Raw genomic sequence first — 18,437 nt, forward strand, 5'->3', positions numbered from 1 at the left:
CCCAGCAGGCTCAGAGGCAGACGGGGCCGGCTGACTGCATCACACTGGAGTCAAGCAGGGAGAGAGAAGGGGAGGGATCTGCACGCACATACAGCTGGTGGACACCAGAAGAGGGACAGCCCCTGGGCCCAAATCTTAACTCGATGTATCAATACAACCAAAACGATGTTCTTAATGTATCTGTTAACAAATAAATCAGTTAACGTGTGACATTCCAACTAAATTAACATACGAGAAAGGATTTTCATTTGCCTTAATCAAGTCTGTTCTTCAAATAAACGGACATCAGCAGTTAAAACGTTCTTATTTCCAGCCAGGCATTCTCACAAGTAAGCCAGTATAGGTAATACAATACACAGGTATTTTATTGTTGAGAAGTTATTCATCTTAAATTCCAAAAAGACAAGCAGTCAAATGCACAGTACATACATCATTTTAGTATAAGTTTATCAAAGATATCAACATGCTTCAGCGCGTTCGCAACTCCTAACTTCACAAAGCGTTTTCCATCATCTGACATCATTGTAGTCACTAACAATTAGCCGAACCACAGCGCCATCTACCGTGTATGGAGATAAATGCATACAAGCACATCAACTTCTTTCAGCCAAGGACAAAAACGTCAATGCATTGTCTTGACCTGTCTTGAAACATACATGCACCACAATAATGAAAACTTTATCAGAAAATTGTCACGTGCCAAAGCAACAGCATCAGTTTTCAAGTCAATTATAAAATAAAAGCCCCGAGCACCATTTTCAAATGAGGCTTGAAAACACATCTCATCTTACTCCAAATGTTCCAAAAAATCACAACATTAAGTGTGTACAAACCGATATAAAACATGGTTTGAAATAATATAAGATCTTCTAATTGCAAAGGCAGTATATTTTAGTGTTCTAAACGCCTGGACATTCCACCTTTGTAAACATTAAGACAATGAACATTACCAATGTAAATAATGTCATGGGGTTCTTTAAATAATAGCATTGGCCACCTTACTGCAGACACAAATAGTTTTATAATAATCCGCACAGGGATATTACTCTAAATAGCATCAGGCACACAACATCAGTAGTACGTCACATTTATCCACAAATCACAAAATAAATTAAACCAATATTGAACGGCTGTACGGTATACCCCTGTATACCTTTTAAATGTACGTTTTGATAAACACAGCTGTCAGCCGCTTTTGAAGAAAGTCTCCTCGATGACCTCTGTGAACCTCTCTTTCATCTGCTGACGGAAGCTGGCGTACCACTCCAGCAGCCTCCTCCTCCTGTCCACCCTCTGCTCCTGGCTCATCCCCCTCTCCCTCTCCAAGATGGCCGGTAGCTCTTTCCAGTTACTGATAAAAACGAAGGGCGCTCCTGCAGCTTTGAGCAAACGCAGTGGGGAGCTGGACCCGGCCGCACAGGTCCCAGGTGTCAGTACATCTTCCACCACAGGCACGGAGCCGTAGGAGCAGGCCTCGTAGATGCGGTAGCACTCTGTGTTGATTCCAATGGGGCAGAGAGTGAGCTCACTCTGAGCCAGAGCCGTCTGATAGCGTTTCAAACTGTCTGCTGTCTCCTGGGGGAGCCATCTGAGGCAAGGAATAAATGTAAATAATTAGACAGATACACGGTGGCCCTGTTCCAATCAGTTGATTCATGTTGTTAATAACCATTAATAATTTCAGAAGTTTAAAAAGCACAAAGACAAAAATTCTTGAATCTTACATGTTTGAACACATAAAAAAGTAGCTACCGATAACATCAGTGCAAAATGAAGGATTTTTAGAGAATTCTTTGTTTAACTGCAACAAGACCTAAATTGTTTGTGTCTGTAGTTTGCAAACTCTTCAAGTTTAAGTATGGAATTCTACACAATTCCAATAGAAGTTTTGGTTGACAAAATCTAGTCCTCTGTGCAAAAATGTGTTGTAAAGTTCTGTTTGATAATATAAGGGCTTAAATATTCTGCCTCTGTGATGTTGAACTTAAAAAGAACAGTTCACCTCAAAATCTAAAATATCTAGAACCCAATGACTTTTAGCAAAAACAGTGTTATAATAAATTATCTAAAAATCAATTTAAAAAGCTGAGAAAAACGTTAATATTCTCTAAATCGATCTTTTGAATATTGTGCAGTTTAAAACCAGTCAATATACCGTATTAAAATAAAAAGAATGTAACTGTTAACTAATGACTTACTTCTCCCTGGCAGTGGTGATGCATTCTTTATCCAGACCAGATTGTTTTAGCACCTGCATAAGAATTTCTCTGGAGGAATTTTTGTAAATAGTTCCTAGGAAATTGCAGAGGTATGGTCTGTTGGAGGTAATCAGTTGGGCATTAGGCCTGATCATAGGAAACTGCCTGTATCTGCTCAGAGAAGCAAAACAGAGCAACGTGTTAGACAAAGCTAATCAGCTGAAAATCTAAGCTGCGGTTTAATGTACTGTTATGGAGCTATCATGATGTACACACATACACAAGTAAGAAAGGACATACGTGGCAACACCAAGGGGCCACTGGAAGACATCCTTGTCGTTGACCAATGGACTGTCGTAAACTACAAACAGTAAGTCCACAAATCCACCATTTCTCTTTAAGTATGGGGCAATGAAGCCGTTGTTGCAGTGCTCGTTTCCCAGCAGGACCACCGCCACATGTGACACTGTGCGAGACTGTACCAGAGCTTGGACATGTTCCAGCCACCGTGTTGAGTAAGTGACCTTCTGCTGTTCCCGGCCATTCAGAACCAGAACCAGGCTGTTCATATCCAGAGGGACATGCCCCTGGACCACAGCAGGACCAGTGTAAAAACTAAGAATAGAGAGGCAAGAGGAAAGGGAGAAAAAGTGAATTCGATAGTTGAGTCATAAGTGTTTTACACATCATGGGATGTGTTTCACAGGGACACAAAAGTGGACAACGTAATTAGCTTTGGCAGTTTGTATGTATCACATGTTTGACTTGTTACCTGAAATCAATCTTTCCTGACTGCAGTTCCCCCTCTCGCCATTGTGCAATCTTGTCAGAAGGGTTGAGAGGTCCCTCTAAAATATGTTCCCAAAGGTAAATCCCTGAGGACAAAAAAAAGAGTTCATGGCGATTTAATACCAGAGTTACTATTTCAACACGTGCGATGCCTTTATGTTGTACCATTGACTTCTGCAGTAGGGCACAAATCAATTTGATGTATGTGTTTATGTCTGTAAAGTACTGGTGCTATCAGATGTATACACACTCTGGTAACTTCAGCCAATAATTTTGTCTGAAGAAAAAAATAATTATAAATTGGTATGTTTTATAAAAAATTATTTAGAAACATGTTTTTGATTCTGGACATTAAGACATTCAAGATGGAATATATACTTTCTTATGAAAAGTGTATAAATAATTCTAAAGATATTTTTTAATGTAAAATTTCCATTCTAAACACCATTCATCTCCATCACAAAAGTATCTTCCTGTACTCTTCAATTACGCTGCAACTGAGATTTAGTAATAACATCCAGGTTCTGTTATATCATAGATTAAATAAAAATATGCTATTATAAATGGACTAATTTTCAGTAATATATCATTTTTTAAATATGGCTCATATTGAGTCCAAACTAGGTTTCTTCCTTAAGCTGTTTTCAATGCAGGTGGTCATCCAACTTTTATATTTATTTCAAAAGCCCTTAAAATGATGTTTGGTCCAGGTTGGTTGGTTGGTAGACTTGGACTCTACTGTGCATTTGCTAATTCCTAGTCCCTTTATTTATAATATTCTTCATTCTATTTGACTTTATAATTTACGTTGATAACATAACACAAATGTTGAAATTAACCAAAGAGGAGGCCAATGCAAATCATCAATCACAATACTTGAAAATAATTTGATGAAAAAGAAAAGAAAGAGAACCTTTTAAATCATCTGTGGCTGAAAACAGCACTTTGATGACACATCATCGTCATTTTAACGCATCCATCGGGACGCATAACGTGACGCTGGCCGCAGGCTGTGACAAGTTACACAACACAATACCACGACCTACCTATGGCAGCTTTACCCCAGATTTGAACCCTGTGTCTTTTGGGTTCGTTCTGGTCAATTCGACTCAGGTGCTGTTTGAAGGCCTGCCTCTTTTTGGTCAGGGCGGAGTTGTAGTCCACCTGTTCATCCTCCCACGGATTCCAGTCACGAGCTAAAAAAGGAGCAGCGCCGCCGTCTTTGACACCATCTGCAAAAAGCAACACGCACTTTCCACTTAGCTCCTTGGCACATTCCCTTCATTTCAGTTACCATTTAAAAATTGGTCATTTATTTTGGAAATTGTGGGCAGTCTGGTTGCACCGGATTGGACCGGATAACGGTTATGCTAAACGTTAGCTGTTAAGTGAATTTACCCGAGAGTGCCCCCGTCTCTTTCTTCACCACCCTGTGAACGCGGGAGATGACTTTGGTGCTGAAGAAGACATTATATGCAGCATAGAGGGAAAATGCCACGTATGCAAAAATAATTAGGAGGAATAGCTTTCTTTTTGGTATTTTCATTTTCGTTTTATTTTATTCTCTCAGGTTACCATTGTGTAGCTGCTCTCCATCTTTTTTTTGTGAGGGGACCCTTCCTTGTATACATTCCGAGGACCTCCAAGTCACAGCTGACTGAGGAAAACGCCTGTGCAAAACACCCGGTATCTTAAATAATTGTGTAATTTCAACCGCGTTGGTTGAAACCGTTGGCATACTTCAGTACTGAACACATAACCCGTAATTAAAGCTTCAATTAAAACACGTAAAATGACTGGATACATAATCAACAATCGAAAGAGGCACATCGCGCAGGCCGTACGCAGGACGGGACGTTGAGAGGGCGGAGGGAGTTTCCGGTGAAGCGCGTTCAGGGGAGACGCACGCCAGATCTTTTACTCGCAAGGTCGTGTCGTTTCCGCAGGCTCGACGTGGAGCTCCTTTACTCTGGGCAAAGATGATGTCCGTGTCCGCTCGTGTCGGGGCTCTCTCCCCGTACTTGCAGGCGACAAAGCAGACAGTTAAAAGCCTGCGCCTCGCGGACCTGGTGCCTTCTGCCGGTAAGGTCGAACGGCGCGTTTGTGCCGCATGACGTAACGACGCGGCTTATTATAGTGACTGCAAACAGTCTCATTTAAACAAAATGTACTTTTGATGTGTCTTTATTTCATCATCGATATAACTTTAACTGGTGTCTGAAACCCGGTAGAGGGTCAACTATGGTTTAAGAGGCTTCGGTATATGAATATGGACTGAGGAGACGTAAACCGTTCAAAAACGTAAATTTGACGGTAATTTACACCGGTTACGTAGATGAACAGGATGTGTGACCCTGTTGTTGTTTTTGTTTGGTTTGACGCGCCAATACAGGTGAAAGGTCTTTAGGAAATAATACCTCTATTACCGAGTACATTAGTTTTTTTCAGTTGCACAATAATATCTAGTTCTTCCTTATTCACTTCGGGTTGTTTTATTACCTCAAATTCAACCTTTTTTTCTGTATCCAGTTACGTGAGCCAGAGGGAAAAAAATAGATTCACTTTTTTAAGTTTTTCCAATGTGAATATATCCTCGTTTTTAGTAACGGCATCCTAAATACCTGGGTTGTTGGTCGGACAAAATAAGCAATTGTTAGTAGCAGCAATGCCGACAGCATTACATTAAATGTTTGTTTTTTTGTAATATCCAAAAATAATAATACGAAGATGCAATTTGCCCCTATGCAGCTCCTGTCTTTAAAAACTTGTCTTGTTTCTTTTCCAGCTCCTGGGGGGATCCGCCTTGCCCACACAGATATCAAGATCCCTGACTTCTCAGACTACCGTCGCCCCGAGGTGACGGACCCCAACAAGTCCTCCCAGGAGAGCAGTGAGGCCAGAAGGTCGTTCTCTTACCTCGTCACTGGAGCGACCACTGTGGTTGGCGTGTATGCAGCTAAGACCGTGGTCACCCAGTTTGTCTCCTCAATGAGCGCATCAGCAGATGTCCTGGCCTTATCCAAGATCGAAGTCAAGCTCGGTGACATCCCCGAAGGCAAGAACATGACCTTCAAGTGGAGAGGAAAGCCCCTGTTCGTCCGTCACCGCACAGAGAAGGAAATCGCTACAGAGGAGGCCGTGAATATCGCGGAGCTTCGGGACCCACAGCATGACAGGGAGAGAGTGATTAACTCCAAATGGATCATCGTCCTCGGTGTGTGCACCCATCTGGGTTGTGTGCCCATCGCCAATGCCGGAGACTATGGAGGCTACTACTGCCCGTGCCATGGCTCCCACTATGATTCTTCAGGAAGAATAAGAAAGGGACCTGCTCCTCTAAATCTGGAAGTTCCCTTCTATGAGTTCCCTGACGAGAACACTGTCATAGTGGGATAAATGCTGTCTCACTTCCTCTCAGTAATAGGTATTTTTTGATGGCTGGAGTTGAATGACATAACATGTGTGTAATTATTATTAAAGACATATTTCCAACTCTATGACTGAGCTTTTTTTTCTTTTTGAAAAAACAACACACGATCTGATCCTCTGATGTTGTATACTGGCCTTTGTCTTTTATCTCCTATAGATGTATTTTATCCTGTACTACTTTTAGCATTTAGTCTTTTGCAAATAGTGTTATGTAGCACAAAAGTTTCAAAGTGAAAGAGTACAAGAGAAAAAGCAGAATTTGAGGGCAGGAAATGCCAAAATCAGGAGAATAATTACACAAAGGGCTGAACCAATGCACAGCTGCCACAGGCGAATGAAACAAATATCTGAAAGGCAAATATTCTTAGTTGCAAATTCAAAAGCATTCCTCTTTAGAGTGATTCATCCTATCGGTATACTGGGGTGGAGCTTATAGAAAGGGGAGGTGGTAAAAGCAGCTTGTAATGAGGCCACTTCCCTTTTCTTCCACACCCATCTTGATATGTTGTGTTGGAGCTATGTGATAAAGTCCAAACCAGATCCTGATGATGAAACTTTAAAGTATTGTATGGTTCCAAAAGAAAACTAAGGATCCTTTTTCCATTTTAACAGGTCAGAATAGGACAGGGTAGATGAGAATGTTATACCAATAAGGGCACCTTTTGAATCGCACTCCATGGATTTAACCCTGATTTACAAAGTGTGTGAACCAGTGAAACACACCAAACTTTTTATTTCATTGATATGAAACTTAGATTACCATCAAATTAAAATATTTCAAACTGTAGTGGATGAATAATTTCATCATCTGAGGAGTGTATTTCCCATAATAAATTAATCCAGTTATCCATCTGTTTTCACAATAATACTATTACTCAGTCAAGTTTACAATATTTGATTGCACATTTGATAAAGAGTCTCTCCAGCATGATAAAAAAACAGTTGACTCTCATATCTTCTGAATCCCTGAATCAGGGTCCGCAGACACTAATCCACGTAGTGCACCTGCCCCTGGAGCTCTTTGGAGACATACCCGAGAAGGGTCGCCGTAAGCTGCTGCTTCAGGGTGGTGTTGCCCATCACCAGAGCAGTTAGCTGAGCCAAATCTGTCCACTGAACGTCTCCCAGGACCGCCATAAGACCGTCATAGAGCTTCTGCTGCTGCTGAGGACTGAGCTCCATTATGATCTGAGGCAGCGGCTTGAACTGTCCACTGGTCATCCAGCAGCCCAGGAGGCCCCCGACAGCGCCGCCTGCAGGGGGAGGGGGTTCCAAAGAATGTGTTATTGTAAGTTATACGAGTTGGACTAACTGTTGCATTTTCTCCACCTACCGACTGCGATACCAAGAGGTCCCCCGATTAACCCTCCGGCGAAGGCCAGCCCCCCAGCTGCTGCTGCTCCCTTCCCTGAGCCTTTCACTGTGGTCTGGATTTGCTGATTGGCAGATAACTCACAACACAGCCTCATGACATCATCAACTCGATGACACATACTGTGGGTCACAAATATCATTCACGGGGACAAGACAGAAAATATAACTGTAAGAACGCATAGGAAAAGAAATCAGGAACATATTGTCTGTAAAACACATAGTCATTATCTATTTTAATGATAGTCAACTTCAGATACCAGTGTGATAGGTGTGATTGCATCAGAAAGCATCAAAAGCCAAAGGTTGACGTTTCAAAGTGTAGCATCTGTAGCCCCAGTCAACAAAGTAAAAGGCATAAGACAGATACGTTGATTGTAATAACTACAGTAAACCGCATTAACGTACCTTGCTGCCTCATGAAATCCTCATTGAAATGTGTAAGGCTTATGCTATGATGCTATTATTATTATTATCAACTTTGCTCACTGGTCGGCAGCTCCTGATTTCTGAGCTTGCGTGACCGTTACCGCAATGCCTGATGGGAGAAACTCTAATGATGCTTTCAGGAACATTCGATCAATCCCGGATTATTTTGTGTTCAAATTCACGTACCTTTTTAATGCATCTTGAATTCTTCAGCAAAAGCTTTTCGTATCCCGAGTCCTATACTAAATATGAGAGGTAAAGTAGGCATTATTATAATTCATAATGGGCTCATATCAACAGTAAATTATTTGCTTGAACTATCATAACCGTTACAAGTGAAACTTCCGATAGCAACTGAATGTAACACAAACAGCCAATCAGCGTCCAAAAAGAAGTGGGCAGAAACCATGGGTGCATTGTATTCATTTTCTGACAACAAACTTGTTAACCACGACTGACACTTCGCGCTAATTAATTTGTAGATACATCTGATTACTACTATCACACTATAGCGGACCATCATAGGGACATGTGTGTGTTCATATCTGTAAACAACAACGTCTGTGCAGCTGGGGACAGATTCACCTTTGCGAAGGTCGAGGAAACCGACTTTTGCTTTTCAAAATAGAAGACTCCCTGACAGTGGTTGTGCATTTTGTCACCATGCTACTGTGCGTTGGTCAGCACTGCAGGGGTTCAGCTCGCTACAGTACGACGACTGTTTACATTTGTGCAAGCGTCCACATTTACCCAGACAACACCGGGGCAAACAGAGGAGCAGCTGCGTCAAGGTAGCGTCATGTGGCCGAGGGAGGGGGACTCTAACGTTCTGTCTTCAAAATAAAAGTATAAAACGGCAACGAGGGAAAAAAGAGGGTAAATGTTGGATCGCCTGTAATCCACTGCGTGTATGTTGATTCAATGACTCTTTTTATGGTACTTTATACTTATACTTGTCTAGATTTCGAATAGACATGTTGCACGTTTTGCACTGCTGTGTTTATCTGGTGGTCTGGTTAGCGGCGCTGCTTATCAATAGCTTGATAGAATATATATTTGTCATAGATAATAAGGATGGAATGCAGCAATATTCTGCATAATGAAATGCAACATCAAATCCAGCAAAAATGACCATTGTTACGAGTATTTTTAATTCGGAGTTCTTTTACTTTTTGATCTTCGAACCGGAAGTTTCGTGGTCGTCCCTCGTGTCTTGACGGTTGACCGAGGTACATGTCGCAGCAAGAGGGACGAGGAATATTTGCTTATCTTTGGATACTAAAACCGTGGATATTTTTGGACGTCATGCAAAAATCTTGAAATGAGAGTGTGAAATGTTATCACCCCCGAAAGTGAGGATAATTATCACCGCCCCGTTGATGACTACGAGCAGAACGGGTCTGAGGAATCGCTGCTGCTGCATTCATAAACACTTCTTTAGGACTCACTGCAACCCCTGAGCTTTGTTTTGGGCTCCCAACAAAACAACACATATATCCTGTTGTGCACGTCGACAATGGCTGAAAAGGGTAAAATGAACGTAGAGCATCTCGGCGGAGTTGCCAGGCTCCGAGAGGAACACCAGAAGGTAAATGTCCACCCCCCACCTCCCGCAGGCTGACATGTCTGACGCTGCTAGCCGAAACCACAAGTCTCCGCTGACCACGCGGTGGACCCACACGGCTCTTTTAGACCCACGAGCCCCCCCCAAAAGTCACCTCTCCGCATTAAACCCACGCGTCTGTGCACCAACCTGCGTGTCGCATGGGTGCGCTGCGAGTGAACCGCTCGGACTGGTTTTCTAGAAGCTTCCCTGCAGCAGCTCACATGTGCAAGCGCTCGTTACCTAAATGTCGGCAGCAGGGAGGTGTGTTCCGCGTCGGCTCGTCGGGTGGCATGGCTTCACAGACTTTAAAACGGAACAAAAGCCCCTTTTTAATAAATTGTTGATTAGCAGAAAGTAAGATTACTCAACCCCCCCCCCCCCCCCTGAGCCCATTCAGCCAGGAAGTCCCAGAGTTTCGTGTTTTTTTGAATACGACTCTTGGACTATGAAAAAGTTTAGCACGCAACACACTTGTGTGAAACATGTGCTTCCCATGAACTTGAACGTTTCGTATCCTCATTGATTCCCCAGAGAAGGGGTGTTAGTGCTGATCATTTGATGGTCTCTCTCTCTCTCTCTCTCTCTCTCTCTCTCTCTCTCTCTCTCTCTCTCTCCTTTGTCTGGTTGTGTGTCTGTTTTTTCTTCCTCTTGTACGTTCCCACGTTGCGTGTTTGCATTGTTGGTGACGTTCGTTGCGTTACCGGTTAAAACAATGATCAGTGATGTTTGCAAATTGGGGAAATCTGCTGGCATTATTCACAGCCACTTTACGATGTCCTGCAGGTTTGGGAAAGTTGTTAAAACCTTGACAAAAGAGTCTGCATTGCACAGATACGAGTGTTATTGACCTGATTTGTCCTAACAACAGGTGGTGAAAGACTGCGAGAGTCGGATTCTGCACTGGTAAGCATTGAGAAAGTCACATGTGCTATTTTTAACAGTTTGATTGTGGGGGATTGTTAGTTTTTTGCTCACAAAATAAATCTCAACCTGTCAAAAAACAGGTTCTAAAATGATAACTTAGTTCATGGAAGTCCTATTCTGACCTCTTAAAATTGTTTTAAAACGGGTGATACAAACAAGGTATCACTGCACACTTGATCCATATCAATAAATAAATCCAATTAGAATTTTTGAAATTAAATTACGGAATATTTTGCCCCAAATTATCCTCCTGTCATTCTCCGCTAATTTCTTTTACAAAGTTAGTGTTTATTAGAGACACAGAACGGCATCATTTATCGCCTAATAATTGCCGGAGTTTGGCTTCCTCTATTAATCTAGTGTGACTGTGCGCATTACTGATGCTCTGTGTTTCAAGTGCCCAAATCAACAAACTAAACACAACTTGGCCAATCAGAGGCATTTGTTTTTTAAGTGCTCTGTAATTAGCCAGTGCAGGAAGGGACAGTTCCAACACACCCACTCAGCAGTTTTCAGTTCTTGTCGAACTGTCTGATGGGCTGAAGACATTTTTCCACCTTTTGCAGTAGCAAAGCAGCAGGTTTAAGACTAGCGCTTATCAAGTGAAGAATGACGGGCCGTAGAAACAACCTGCAGCAAACACACTACTTAAAGGATAAGTACAAAATACTCGATGTGCAACACGGGGGACATTGTAATCACAAGCGAGCATCCCTACTATTAACCATTGGGGACATAGTCACTTATTTGACTGACTCGAGCGGTACTCGGGGGCTTCAAGTCTCCCCAACTCTACTGTTATGTTGGGTATGTATGTACCCGCGCCGAAGGGACAAAGTCCAGTATTCATCCACCGGTAAACAATTCACCTGCAGTCCGTAAATGCAGGTGGAACACACACACACACACACAGGTTTTGGTGTGGGACATTTTATACCTCTTTGTTGTGTGTTCATGTAAAAATACACAACATCTTGAAGACACAAAAACCTATATTGGTCCAACTGGAGTAGCTTTGTTTTAATTAGTTTGTCCAAATAAGGGCTTTTGGTGTCATTTTATCATTTAAAGGGAATGCGTAACTTCCAGGTTGGTTACATTTGCAAACTGGTTTTGAGCCTTGCACTTGAGAAAAAACACGTGAACAAAACTCAAATCTAAACGTTTACAGGAAGTAATGTGGTCTGAATGGTGTGGCTTCACCTGCTCTTTTTTTTGTGAATCTGTCATGATTTTCTCTGAAGCTTTACATTGTCCGGTGGTAAATAGATAAAGATAAATACCAAGAACATATTGAGGTCCCTTTGGTTGAAGTCTCCGTTTTCCCCAGAAGGGGGAAACAGGCTCTCCCTCATTACTCCACAGCTGCCGTTTGCTTCCCATTGTTCTGTTTTAACATCCTCAAAAATAAACCAAGCAAAACCTCTTTGGATAACAATGGCTTCACAGGAGCTCTGCGGCTTCCATCCTCATTGTAAAAACATGCTTCTGCAGGAAGAAGGTGTCAGGAGACTACGAGGCCCTGAATGACCGCCTTCAGACTCTTCCAGATAAGCTGTCTTATGACATAATGGTGAGTGCCGGCCTTGTTTAAAAAAGACGTCACTCGACTTGTGTGCCGTGTGGGGAGGTTTTAAGATGAAGGCAAGTTTATAATTTAGACCGAACCTTTATTTCTGCCTTTCTCCTACTTTCATGTCCACATTCTGCCACCTGCATCATTAACCGCTTCTCTCTCGCTGGGCTGTGTTGATTCACCTCCTGCGCTATAAACAGGTGCCCTTTGGCCCTTTGGCCTTCATGCCCGGGAAGCTGGTGCACACAAACGAGGTCACGGCGTTGCTCGGTGACAACTGGTTCGCCAAGTGCTCCACCAAGCAGGCTCAGAAGATTGTCGATCACAGGATGAAATGTGAGTCTTTGAACACGGCGCTGAACGCTTCTCTTCTTCCTCCAGCAGAGGGTGGCGCTGCATCATCTTCGTCCGAAGAACCACTTGAGTGACACACTTGCTGTCAGCTGAGCGTTATTTACCACAGGACCTGAAAAAAAAGATTTAGAGTTACTAGAATTTATTCTCTTTTACTGATAGGTTTATTAAACTGTCATGCTGCTTCTGAAATTTCAGAGTGCATTGGTTTTATAAATATATATATATATATATATATATATATATATATCAAACTACTCCTGAACATGCAACATTATTGTTTGATTGAGAGCCAGAAACATTGGGAAACGAACCCTGTATTTAAATCTAACTTGGGTTGTACGCGGCCATGTTTTCCCCCCCGCTGCTCGCTCTCGGTTTGAAAATCTTATATCAAGTCAAATGGGCCCAAGTAACGATGTCTGATGTGAACATTATTAGAGTGTTTAGTGAAGCAGAAACGTGCTGCCACAGCCCATCCGCAGCCGTCTACCCCCCCCCCCCCACCCCCACCCCCCATCTCCTGACCCTGCCCTCCCCGCCATTACAGAGCTAAGTGCTGTAATACAAACATAGCTGGCTGAAATGTGTCAGACAGCGGCTGAGTTGTCAGGCCTTCTGTGTTTGACCTTTCCTCGCTTCCAGTTGATGCACTGACTGGAGGGGCTCCCAATCGCCATGGAAACAGGGCCCCTCTGCTGTTATTAGTAAAAGGGCTTAATTGTTGTCAAGATTTAATGATCCGAAGTAGTATTGAGGGCAGAAGATATTATGAACTGTTTGTGTCATCATTTTTCATTTTTTCCCACCCCCCCCCCCCCCCGAAAACTTGTTTTGGATTTTAACTCTTCATCAGCCAGTTTCAATTATTATGTTTAATGTTTAATTTGAATCCATTAGCCTGCAGACAGTTCATGCACATTGGGTTTTGTCAGTGGGTTTCCAACTCTCTGAATGCACATTGTGATGATAATGTCCTCTTTTTTTCTTCTTTTTTTTGCAGATGTGAAGAGTGAAATCAGTGATCTTTCAAAGACGATGAAAAACTTTGAAGCCAGAGCTGGGCTTGTGAAGGATCTGGAAACCATCTCCTCCGTACGTTGCATTACTACAAGGTTTCTCATATATGAAATGTTGACATCAAAGGCAGCAAATGTACTGACTTTACTTATTCCTTAGAGTAAAGGGGACTATGTTGACATTAGAGAAGACACAGAGAACACCGGTGACATTGCTGTCACTAAAGGTATTTTTCTTATTAATAGATATAATCTTATTTGTCTTTCTTTATGAGAAAGCAAACAAAGATTCTACACGTACTCGGATTAACACAAGCCTCTCTTCCTGCTCCAACAGGAAAGAAGAGAATAGCTCACAAACCAAATTCCAAGCCCAAATTGGATGCCGTCTTGGATCTAAAAGAGGAGGATGAGGAGAATGTAGAGGAGGGGAGCAGAAAATGCACCACGACGGAAGAGGAGTTGTGGGCTAGATTAGATGAGCTGGAGAAGCTGGAGGAGTTACAAGATGATCACGACAGGTAGAGGAGAAGACACCGTTTCCCCTTGTTACTTTCATAATTGCACACTTTCTATCCTCAGGCAAAATGTGCTGAAAATGTTTTCTCTCCAGGTTGTCTTACAATGCGGACGTGAATGGGGGGGACACGTCGTCCTCATCCTCAGAAGAGGAGAAGGAGAGAGATGCTGCGCCTGCAGTAAATGGACTCGCTCACAGTGAAGCGCCACCGAGCTCAGGCAGGAAAGCTGAAGAAGAAGACGACGACGATGAGGAAGAGGAAGGCAGCCGTTTGCCAACCATCTTTTTCTCGCACACAATCGAACCCAAGAAGGTCCGAGGGATAAACGACTTGTGACAACAACACGTTTAACAGATTGCATCTTGGTTTCTTTTAGTTGTGCTTCTGTTGACGTTCATTTAACCTTCAGTGTCTGGGTCTTGTTTCAGGTGAGGATAAACACAGGAAAAAACACCATGTTGAAGTTCAGCGAAAGGAAAGAGCAGAAGGAACACTCAAAGAAGAAAAACAAAAACGGACACAGTAACGGTCACTCCCATCAGGAACTTCATAAGATCACAACGCCAGTGGACATTTACAGGTGAAAACAACACTTCATTAAAAACAACAACAACAGTTGGCCGTTCTGCAGCCCGTCTCCTCCGACCACCCAAACCCTTGTGTTGTCAGGTTGTTTGTGGACGTGAAGAACGGGGAACCCGTGCCCAGGAAGTCCATCCTGAAGTCCCGCAGCCGAGAGAACAGCGTGTGCAGCGACACGAGCGAGAGCAGCGCGGCGGACTTCGAGGAGCGCCGCGCCACCGGACGCAGCTTCAGCCACGACGAGACCGCCCACAGCGACACCAGCGACGGCATCGCGGAGGAGGAGGGTCCCGCGGCGGCTCCGCCGCACCGCGCCAGCCGATTCGAGGTCAGCGCCACGTGCGCCTCTTGTCAGTTTCGGCTCCCGCTGTCCGTGTTTTGGCTCCGTTAGGTTTCCTCGTGAAATCTTTTAATCTCGGTTAAAAGTGTGAACGCGATATATGCCTATATTATGAAGTGGTTTGTGAAAATTGCACCTTTGAGCGTCGAAATCCCTTAATGAGAACATAACAAAACTCCCACAGAAGCCTCTTAAAGTTAAAAATGCGAGGCCGGCATGTGGTTGAGCAATCGTTAAGTGTTTGTCTGAAGAGGCAACGTGAAGAAGGAAAGCCAGCATGCAAACCGCCTAAAGCCTTCAGTGACCCTAAAGCCTTCAACCCTCACTCGTGTGATCCCACATGACCTCTTCTCTTCTCAGGCCTTTTCAGGCACTGTGGTCGAAAAGGAGCCGATGCCTTCAGCGGTCCCCTACCTGACCATCACTCCACCAGCACTGCCCACCATTCTGGAGAGGAAACAGGAGGAGGTGGCCCCCGACGTGGCCCCGCCCCAGCAAGCCCCCAAAAGGGTTTCCAAGTTTAAAGCTGCCAGGTTGCAGCAGAATTGACTGTGAACAAACAAATATCTGTATTTCACATGAAATTCAGGTTATTGTTTTTTTAAAAGCCTTTTGTTTCTTTTCTACAACTGATAGAATGCACACACCGTCGCCTCCTTTCCTTTCCTTCACAATTCTTTCACTTCTGTCCATACAGGGTTTCATTCTGGCCTTCTAGCCCACAATAACCTTGTGTGTAACACTTGCTTTTTAACAAGCCCCAACACTTTCAAACACAGTCTCTTTTGCTTATCACTTCTACTGTATTAACAGCACTTAACAACTTACACATCTTGCCGTGGGGCTTGTTCAAATCTATTGCTGTCTCTTATTTGTTTTATTTTATCATCGGCTGTTCTGTTGATCAAAGCTATTGCCAGTTTAGGTAGGACTGTGCTACTCTTAGGACCAGTTGCTTTGTTTTATTGCTTTTTCCAAGTGTCGATCATTAAACAGAATCCCTTGCCCGCTAGCACTCATTTTACTTCCTCTAAACCTGCCTAATGAATGTATGTATTCCTCTGTGACGAGCTTTATGTAAAGACAAAAGAATATTGATGTACACTGAAAGAAAAATAAATGATTTTGGCTATAAGTTCCGTTCCCTCTTTCTTCTTTTTTTGAAGGAACTGGCTGTCTCTGTTGTATTTGTGCTCTGCTGATGGGCTGCTATTTGGCATCTGAGTCAGTTTGGAAAGTCTGCATAGTGATGGTGATTAATTGTAACATATTTGCTCCTGATACCTGTTAAATGTTTTAAACACTGAACACCGCTATACGCCATATAGGAGCCAGAATGCCTGTTCCGGTTAGCTACAGTCCAAGTGCAGCCCTAATGAAAGTGAGTGGGAGTTTCCAATCAAAGCAGTCAAACCACAAATCAAGTTTAGTGTGGGATCAAAAACAAAATGTTACTGCTGATGACCAGAATAAAGTTTGATTTAGTGTCAGCAGTCCATGGATTCAGTCAGTGAAATACAGGATGTAGTAAAACTAATGCATAATGGAATTTATTCATATAACATTCATATTCCATCTAATAAACTTCTTGGATTCAAACTCCTACTTTGGTAAAAGTACTGACAGTAAAATACTTCAAAAGCCAAAAATCATTATATACATACAGCACCAGTCTCTGAATGAGAAAGTGTCCAAACCTTTGACCTTTGATTTAAAATATGATTCTGTAAATGGACTAGTTGTCAAATAGATAAAGTGCAGCAAAAAGTTGTGCAATACTTTGTGTAAATATGCAAATTAGTTTTCAATCCCCTTAATGTTGGGTGAGGTGAGAATTCATTTCTGAAAGTGTGTTCTGTGTATGTTTGGACTTCAGAAGATTCATATGTTTCAAAGCAAGGGGAATATTTTTCTGAAACTTCCAAAATCTCCCCAAACTGAGTCATGTTGTTTGACGTGATTCAGATTCCCAGCGGGGAACTCACACACACCACTGTACTCCATCTCCCCGCAAGCCGCTTTAATTAAAGCTGCGGCTTGTGAGCAGAGAGGCTATCACTCCCCTTTTAGTTAAATGGTGGGAGTGCAGGTCTCTGATAAGAAGCTTTTAAAGGCAGGTCCTGAGGTGACTCTGCCCCCCCCCACCCCTCCTCTCCTTCATCAGGATTATTCCTCCAAAATGAAAATCCAGGTATAGCATGAGACAGATTAGCCAATGCTTAACATACAAGAGTTCCGTTGGTGAGACACGGATCAATGGATTTATGCTGGTTAAGCTGTGAAGATATATGTTGAAGTACATTACAAAGGAATCTAACATACTCGCCGTGTAATGGGCTGGAAACCCACAAGATCTACACTGCAGGGATTACGAGGGATTTTAAGAGTTGTGAGATGAAGGAATCCAGCACATTGTTGTCCGGGACAGGTTTGCTCGGGCCTGAGAGGAGGAGGGGGGGGGGGGGGGGGCACAGTTGCTCCGCATGGATTAAACAACACATCAGCTCCACTGCTGGTCTGGAGGCACGATGCTGAAGATTCAGCCACAGCGTCTCAACACCTGCAGCTGCTTTCCTCTATGAGAAGGAAGTGTGGGGGGGGGGGCGAAATCACAGGGGAGGAACCGACGTTCACGTGGTGCACGCCGATGTGACAGCTTCGCAGCTTCCCGACACTTGGATTCTCGCACTGCTGCTCCCATCCACAGACTCCGTCAAGTCAGTCAGAGTTCAACTCGAACTCAAACTCCAAATATCACTTCGACTTTTTCCTCTTTCCTGTTCAGTGCGGAAATAAAATTACACCCAGTATTTAAAACGCATGCGTAGAAAATTATAGGCCAACGTGACAACTTTTGAAGTGACTTCTCAAATGTGAGTCCTGCTGCCAATCATCTCAGGGTCATGGAAGTTCTGATGGGCCTCGGTCACAATTTGAAGAAAAACAAGAAAAGCACTTTGCTGCCCAAATAAAAAGCAAATCTAAACCACAGCATCAAGACAAAGGAACTCTTGCTCTCATGTTGTTTTCTCTTTTTTCATTATAACCAAGAATGTTTTATATGAGAGATATACTGTATATTTGTAAGGTATTAGCTGGAAAAAGTGATCCGGTGAAGGTCAGCAGCGTGGTGGAAATGTGATGGATGTTACAAGCATCCAATTAAGTTTCACTAATGGAGCATTTTTACCAAATACAGGCGGAATCACCAGGGTTTATCCTTTCTTCCCCGACACGACATGCTGAACACACCGCTTGGCTCCATAAAGCAAGAAGCAAAACACGAAACACACAAGCCC

At 43.0% G+C, this 18,437-nt stretch overlaps 4 protein-coding genes across 6 annotated transcripts; 2 read left to right on the plus strand and 2 right to left on the minus strand.

Moving 5' to 3' along the window:
• Positions 1-344: 344 nt before the first annotated feature.
• rxylt1 (ribitol xylosyltransferase 1) lies at positions 345-4,709 on the minus strand. The gene is made up of 6 exons (XM_037450917.2): positions 4,386-4,709; positions 4,034-4,219; positions 2,971-3,073; positions 2,499-2,813; positions 2,199-2,369; positions 345-1,588 (listed from the first exon to the last, which is right to left on the minus strand). Exons 1-6 carry the CDS (start codon positions 4,531-4,533, stop codon positions 1,186-1,188), a joined length of 1,326 nt encoding a protein of 441 aa, XP_037306814.1. The 5' UTR covers positions 4,534-4,709; the 3' UTR covers positions 345-1,185.
• A 130-nt stretch (positions 4,710-4,839) lies between these two features.
• Positions 4,840-6,484, plus strand: LOC119195734 (cytochrome b-c1 complex subunit Rieske, mitochondrial-like). The gene is made up of 2 exons (XM_037450918.2): positions 4,840-5,069; positions 5,773-6,484. Exons 1-2 carry the CDS (start codon positions 4,967-4,969, stop codon positions 6,381-6,383), a joined length of 714 nt encoding a protein of 237 aa, XP_037306815.1. The 5' UTR covers positions 4,840-4,966; the 3' UTR covers positions 6,384-6,484.
• A 645-nt stretch (positions 6,485-7,129) lies between these two features.
• On the minus strand, positions 7,130-10,078 carry zgc:112052 (protein C19orf12 homolog). Of its 3 annotated transcripts, none has more exons than XM_037450921.2 (4): positions 10,063-10,078; positions 8,403-8,458; positions 7,750-7,910; positions 7,130-7,669 (listed from the first exon to the last, which is right to left on the minus strand). In XM_037450921.2, the coding sequence occupies exons 3-4, from the start codon at positions 7,907-7,909 to the stop codon at positions 7,404-7,406; spliced, it is 426 nt and encodes a 141-aa protein (XP_037306818.1). In that variant the 5' UTR covers position 7,910; positions 8,403-8,458; positions 10,063-10,078; the 3' UTR covers positions 7,130-7,403. The 3 variants fall into 3 exon arrangements, with proteins under 3 accessions (XP_037306818.1, XP_037306817.1, XP_037306816.1); XM_037450920.2 differs by lacking the exon at positions 10,063-10,078 and adding an exon at positions 9,970-10,043; XM_037450919.2 differs by lacking the exons at positions 8,403-8,458; positions 10,063-10,078 and adding an exon at positions 8,196-8,349.
• Positions 9,402-16,273, plus strand: uri1 (URI1 prefoldin like chaperone). Its single transcript, XM_037450915.2, has 11 exons — positions 9,402-9,804; positions 10,691-10,725; positions 12,241-12,319; positions 12,523-12,658; positions 13,680-13,771; positions 13,856-13,922; positions 14,033-14,216; positions 14,309-14,528; positions 14,645-14,796; positions 14,886-15,126; positions 15,499-16,273. Exons 1-11 carry the CDS (start codon positions 9,733-9,735, stop codon positions 15,685-15,687), a joined length of 1,467 nt encoding a protein of 488 aa, XP_037306812.2. The 5' UTR covers positions 9,402-9,732; the 3' UTR covers positions 15,688-16,273.
• The last annotated feature ends 2,164 nt before the right edge of the window (positions 16,274-18,437 follow it).

Source organism: Pungitius pungitius, chromosome 6 (genome assembly GCF_949316345.1).
Source record: "Pungitius pungitius chromosome 6, fPunPun2.1, whole genome shotgun sequence".
NCBI classification, from domain to species: Eukaryota; Metazoa; Chordata; class Actinopteri; order Perciformes; family Gasterosteidae; genus Pungitius; species Pungitius pungitius.

Bases quoted from the DNA above. Each gene is read 5' to 3' on its own strand.
- LOC119195734 (XM_037450918.2), top strand. From the start codon at position 4,967: ATGATGTCCGTGTCCGCTCGTGTCGGGGCTCTCTCCCCGTACTTGCAG. The intron at 5,070-5,772 runs GTAAGGTCGAAC...TTTCTTTTCCAG, and splicing joins GGACCTGGTGCCTTCTGCCG to CTCCTGGGGGGATCCGCCTT.
- zgc:112052 (XM_037450921.2), bottom strand. From the start codon at position 7,909: ATGTGTCATCGAGTTGATGATGTCATGAGGCTGTGTTGTGAGTTATCT. The intron at 7,670-7,749 runs GTAGGTGGAGAA...CTCCCCCTGCAG, and splicing joins ACCTCTTGGTATCGCAGTCG to GCGGCGCTGTCGGGGGCCTC.
- uri1 (XM_037450915.2), top strand. From the start codon at position 9,733: ATGGCTGAAAAGGGTAAAATGAACGTAGAGCATCTCGGCGGAGTTGCC. The intron at 14,529-14,644 runs GTCCGAGGGATA...GTCTTGTTTCAG, and splicing joins ACACAATCGAACCCAAGAAG to GTGAGGATAAACACAGGAAA. The intron at 14,797-14,885 runs GTGAAAACAACA...TTGTGTTGTCAG, and splicing joins ACGCCAGTGGACATTTACAG to GTTGTTTGTGGACGTGAAGA.
- rxylt1 (XM_037450917.2), bottom strand. From the start codon at position 4,533: ATGAAAATACCAAAAAGAAAGCTATTCCTCCTAATTATTTTTGCATAC. The intron at 4,220-4,385 runs GTAAATTCACTT...TGCTTTTTGCAG, and splicing joins AGAGACGGGGGCACTCTCGG to ATGGTGTCAAAGACGGCGGC. The intron at 2,814-2,970 runs GTAACAAGTCAA...CTCTATTCTTAG, and splicing joins TCAGGAAAGATTGATTTCAG to TTTTTACACTGGTCCTGCTG.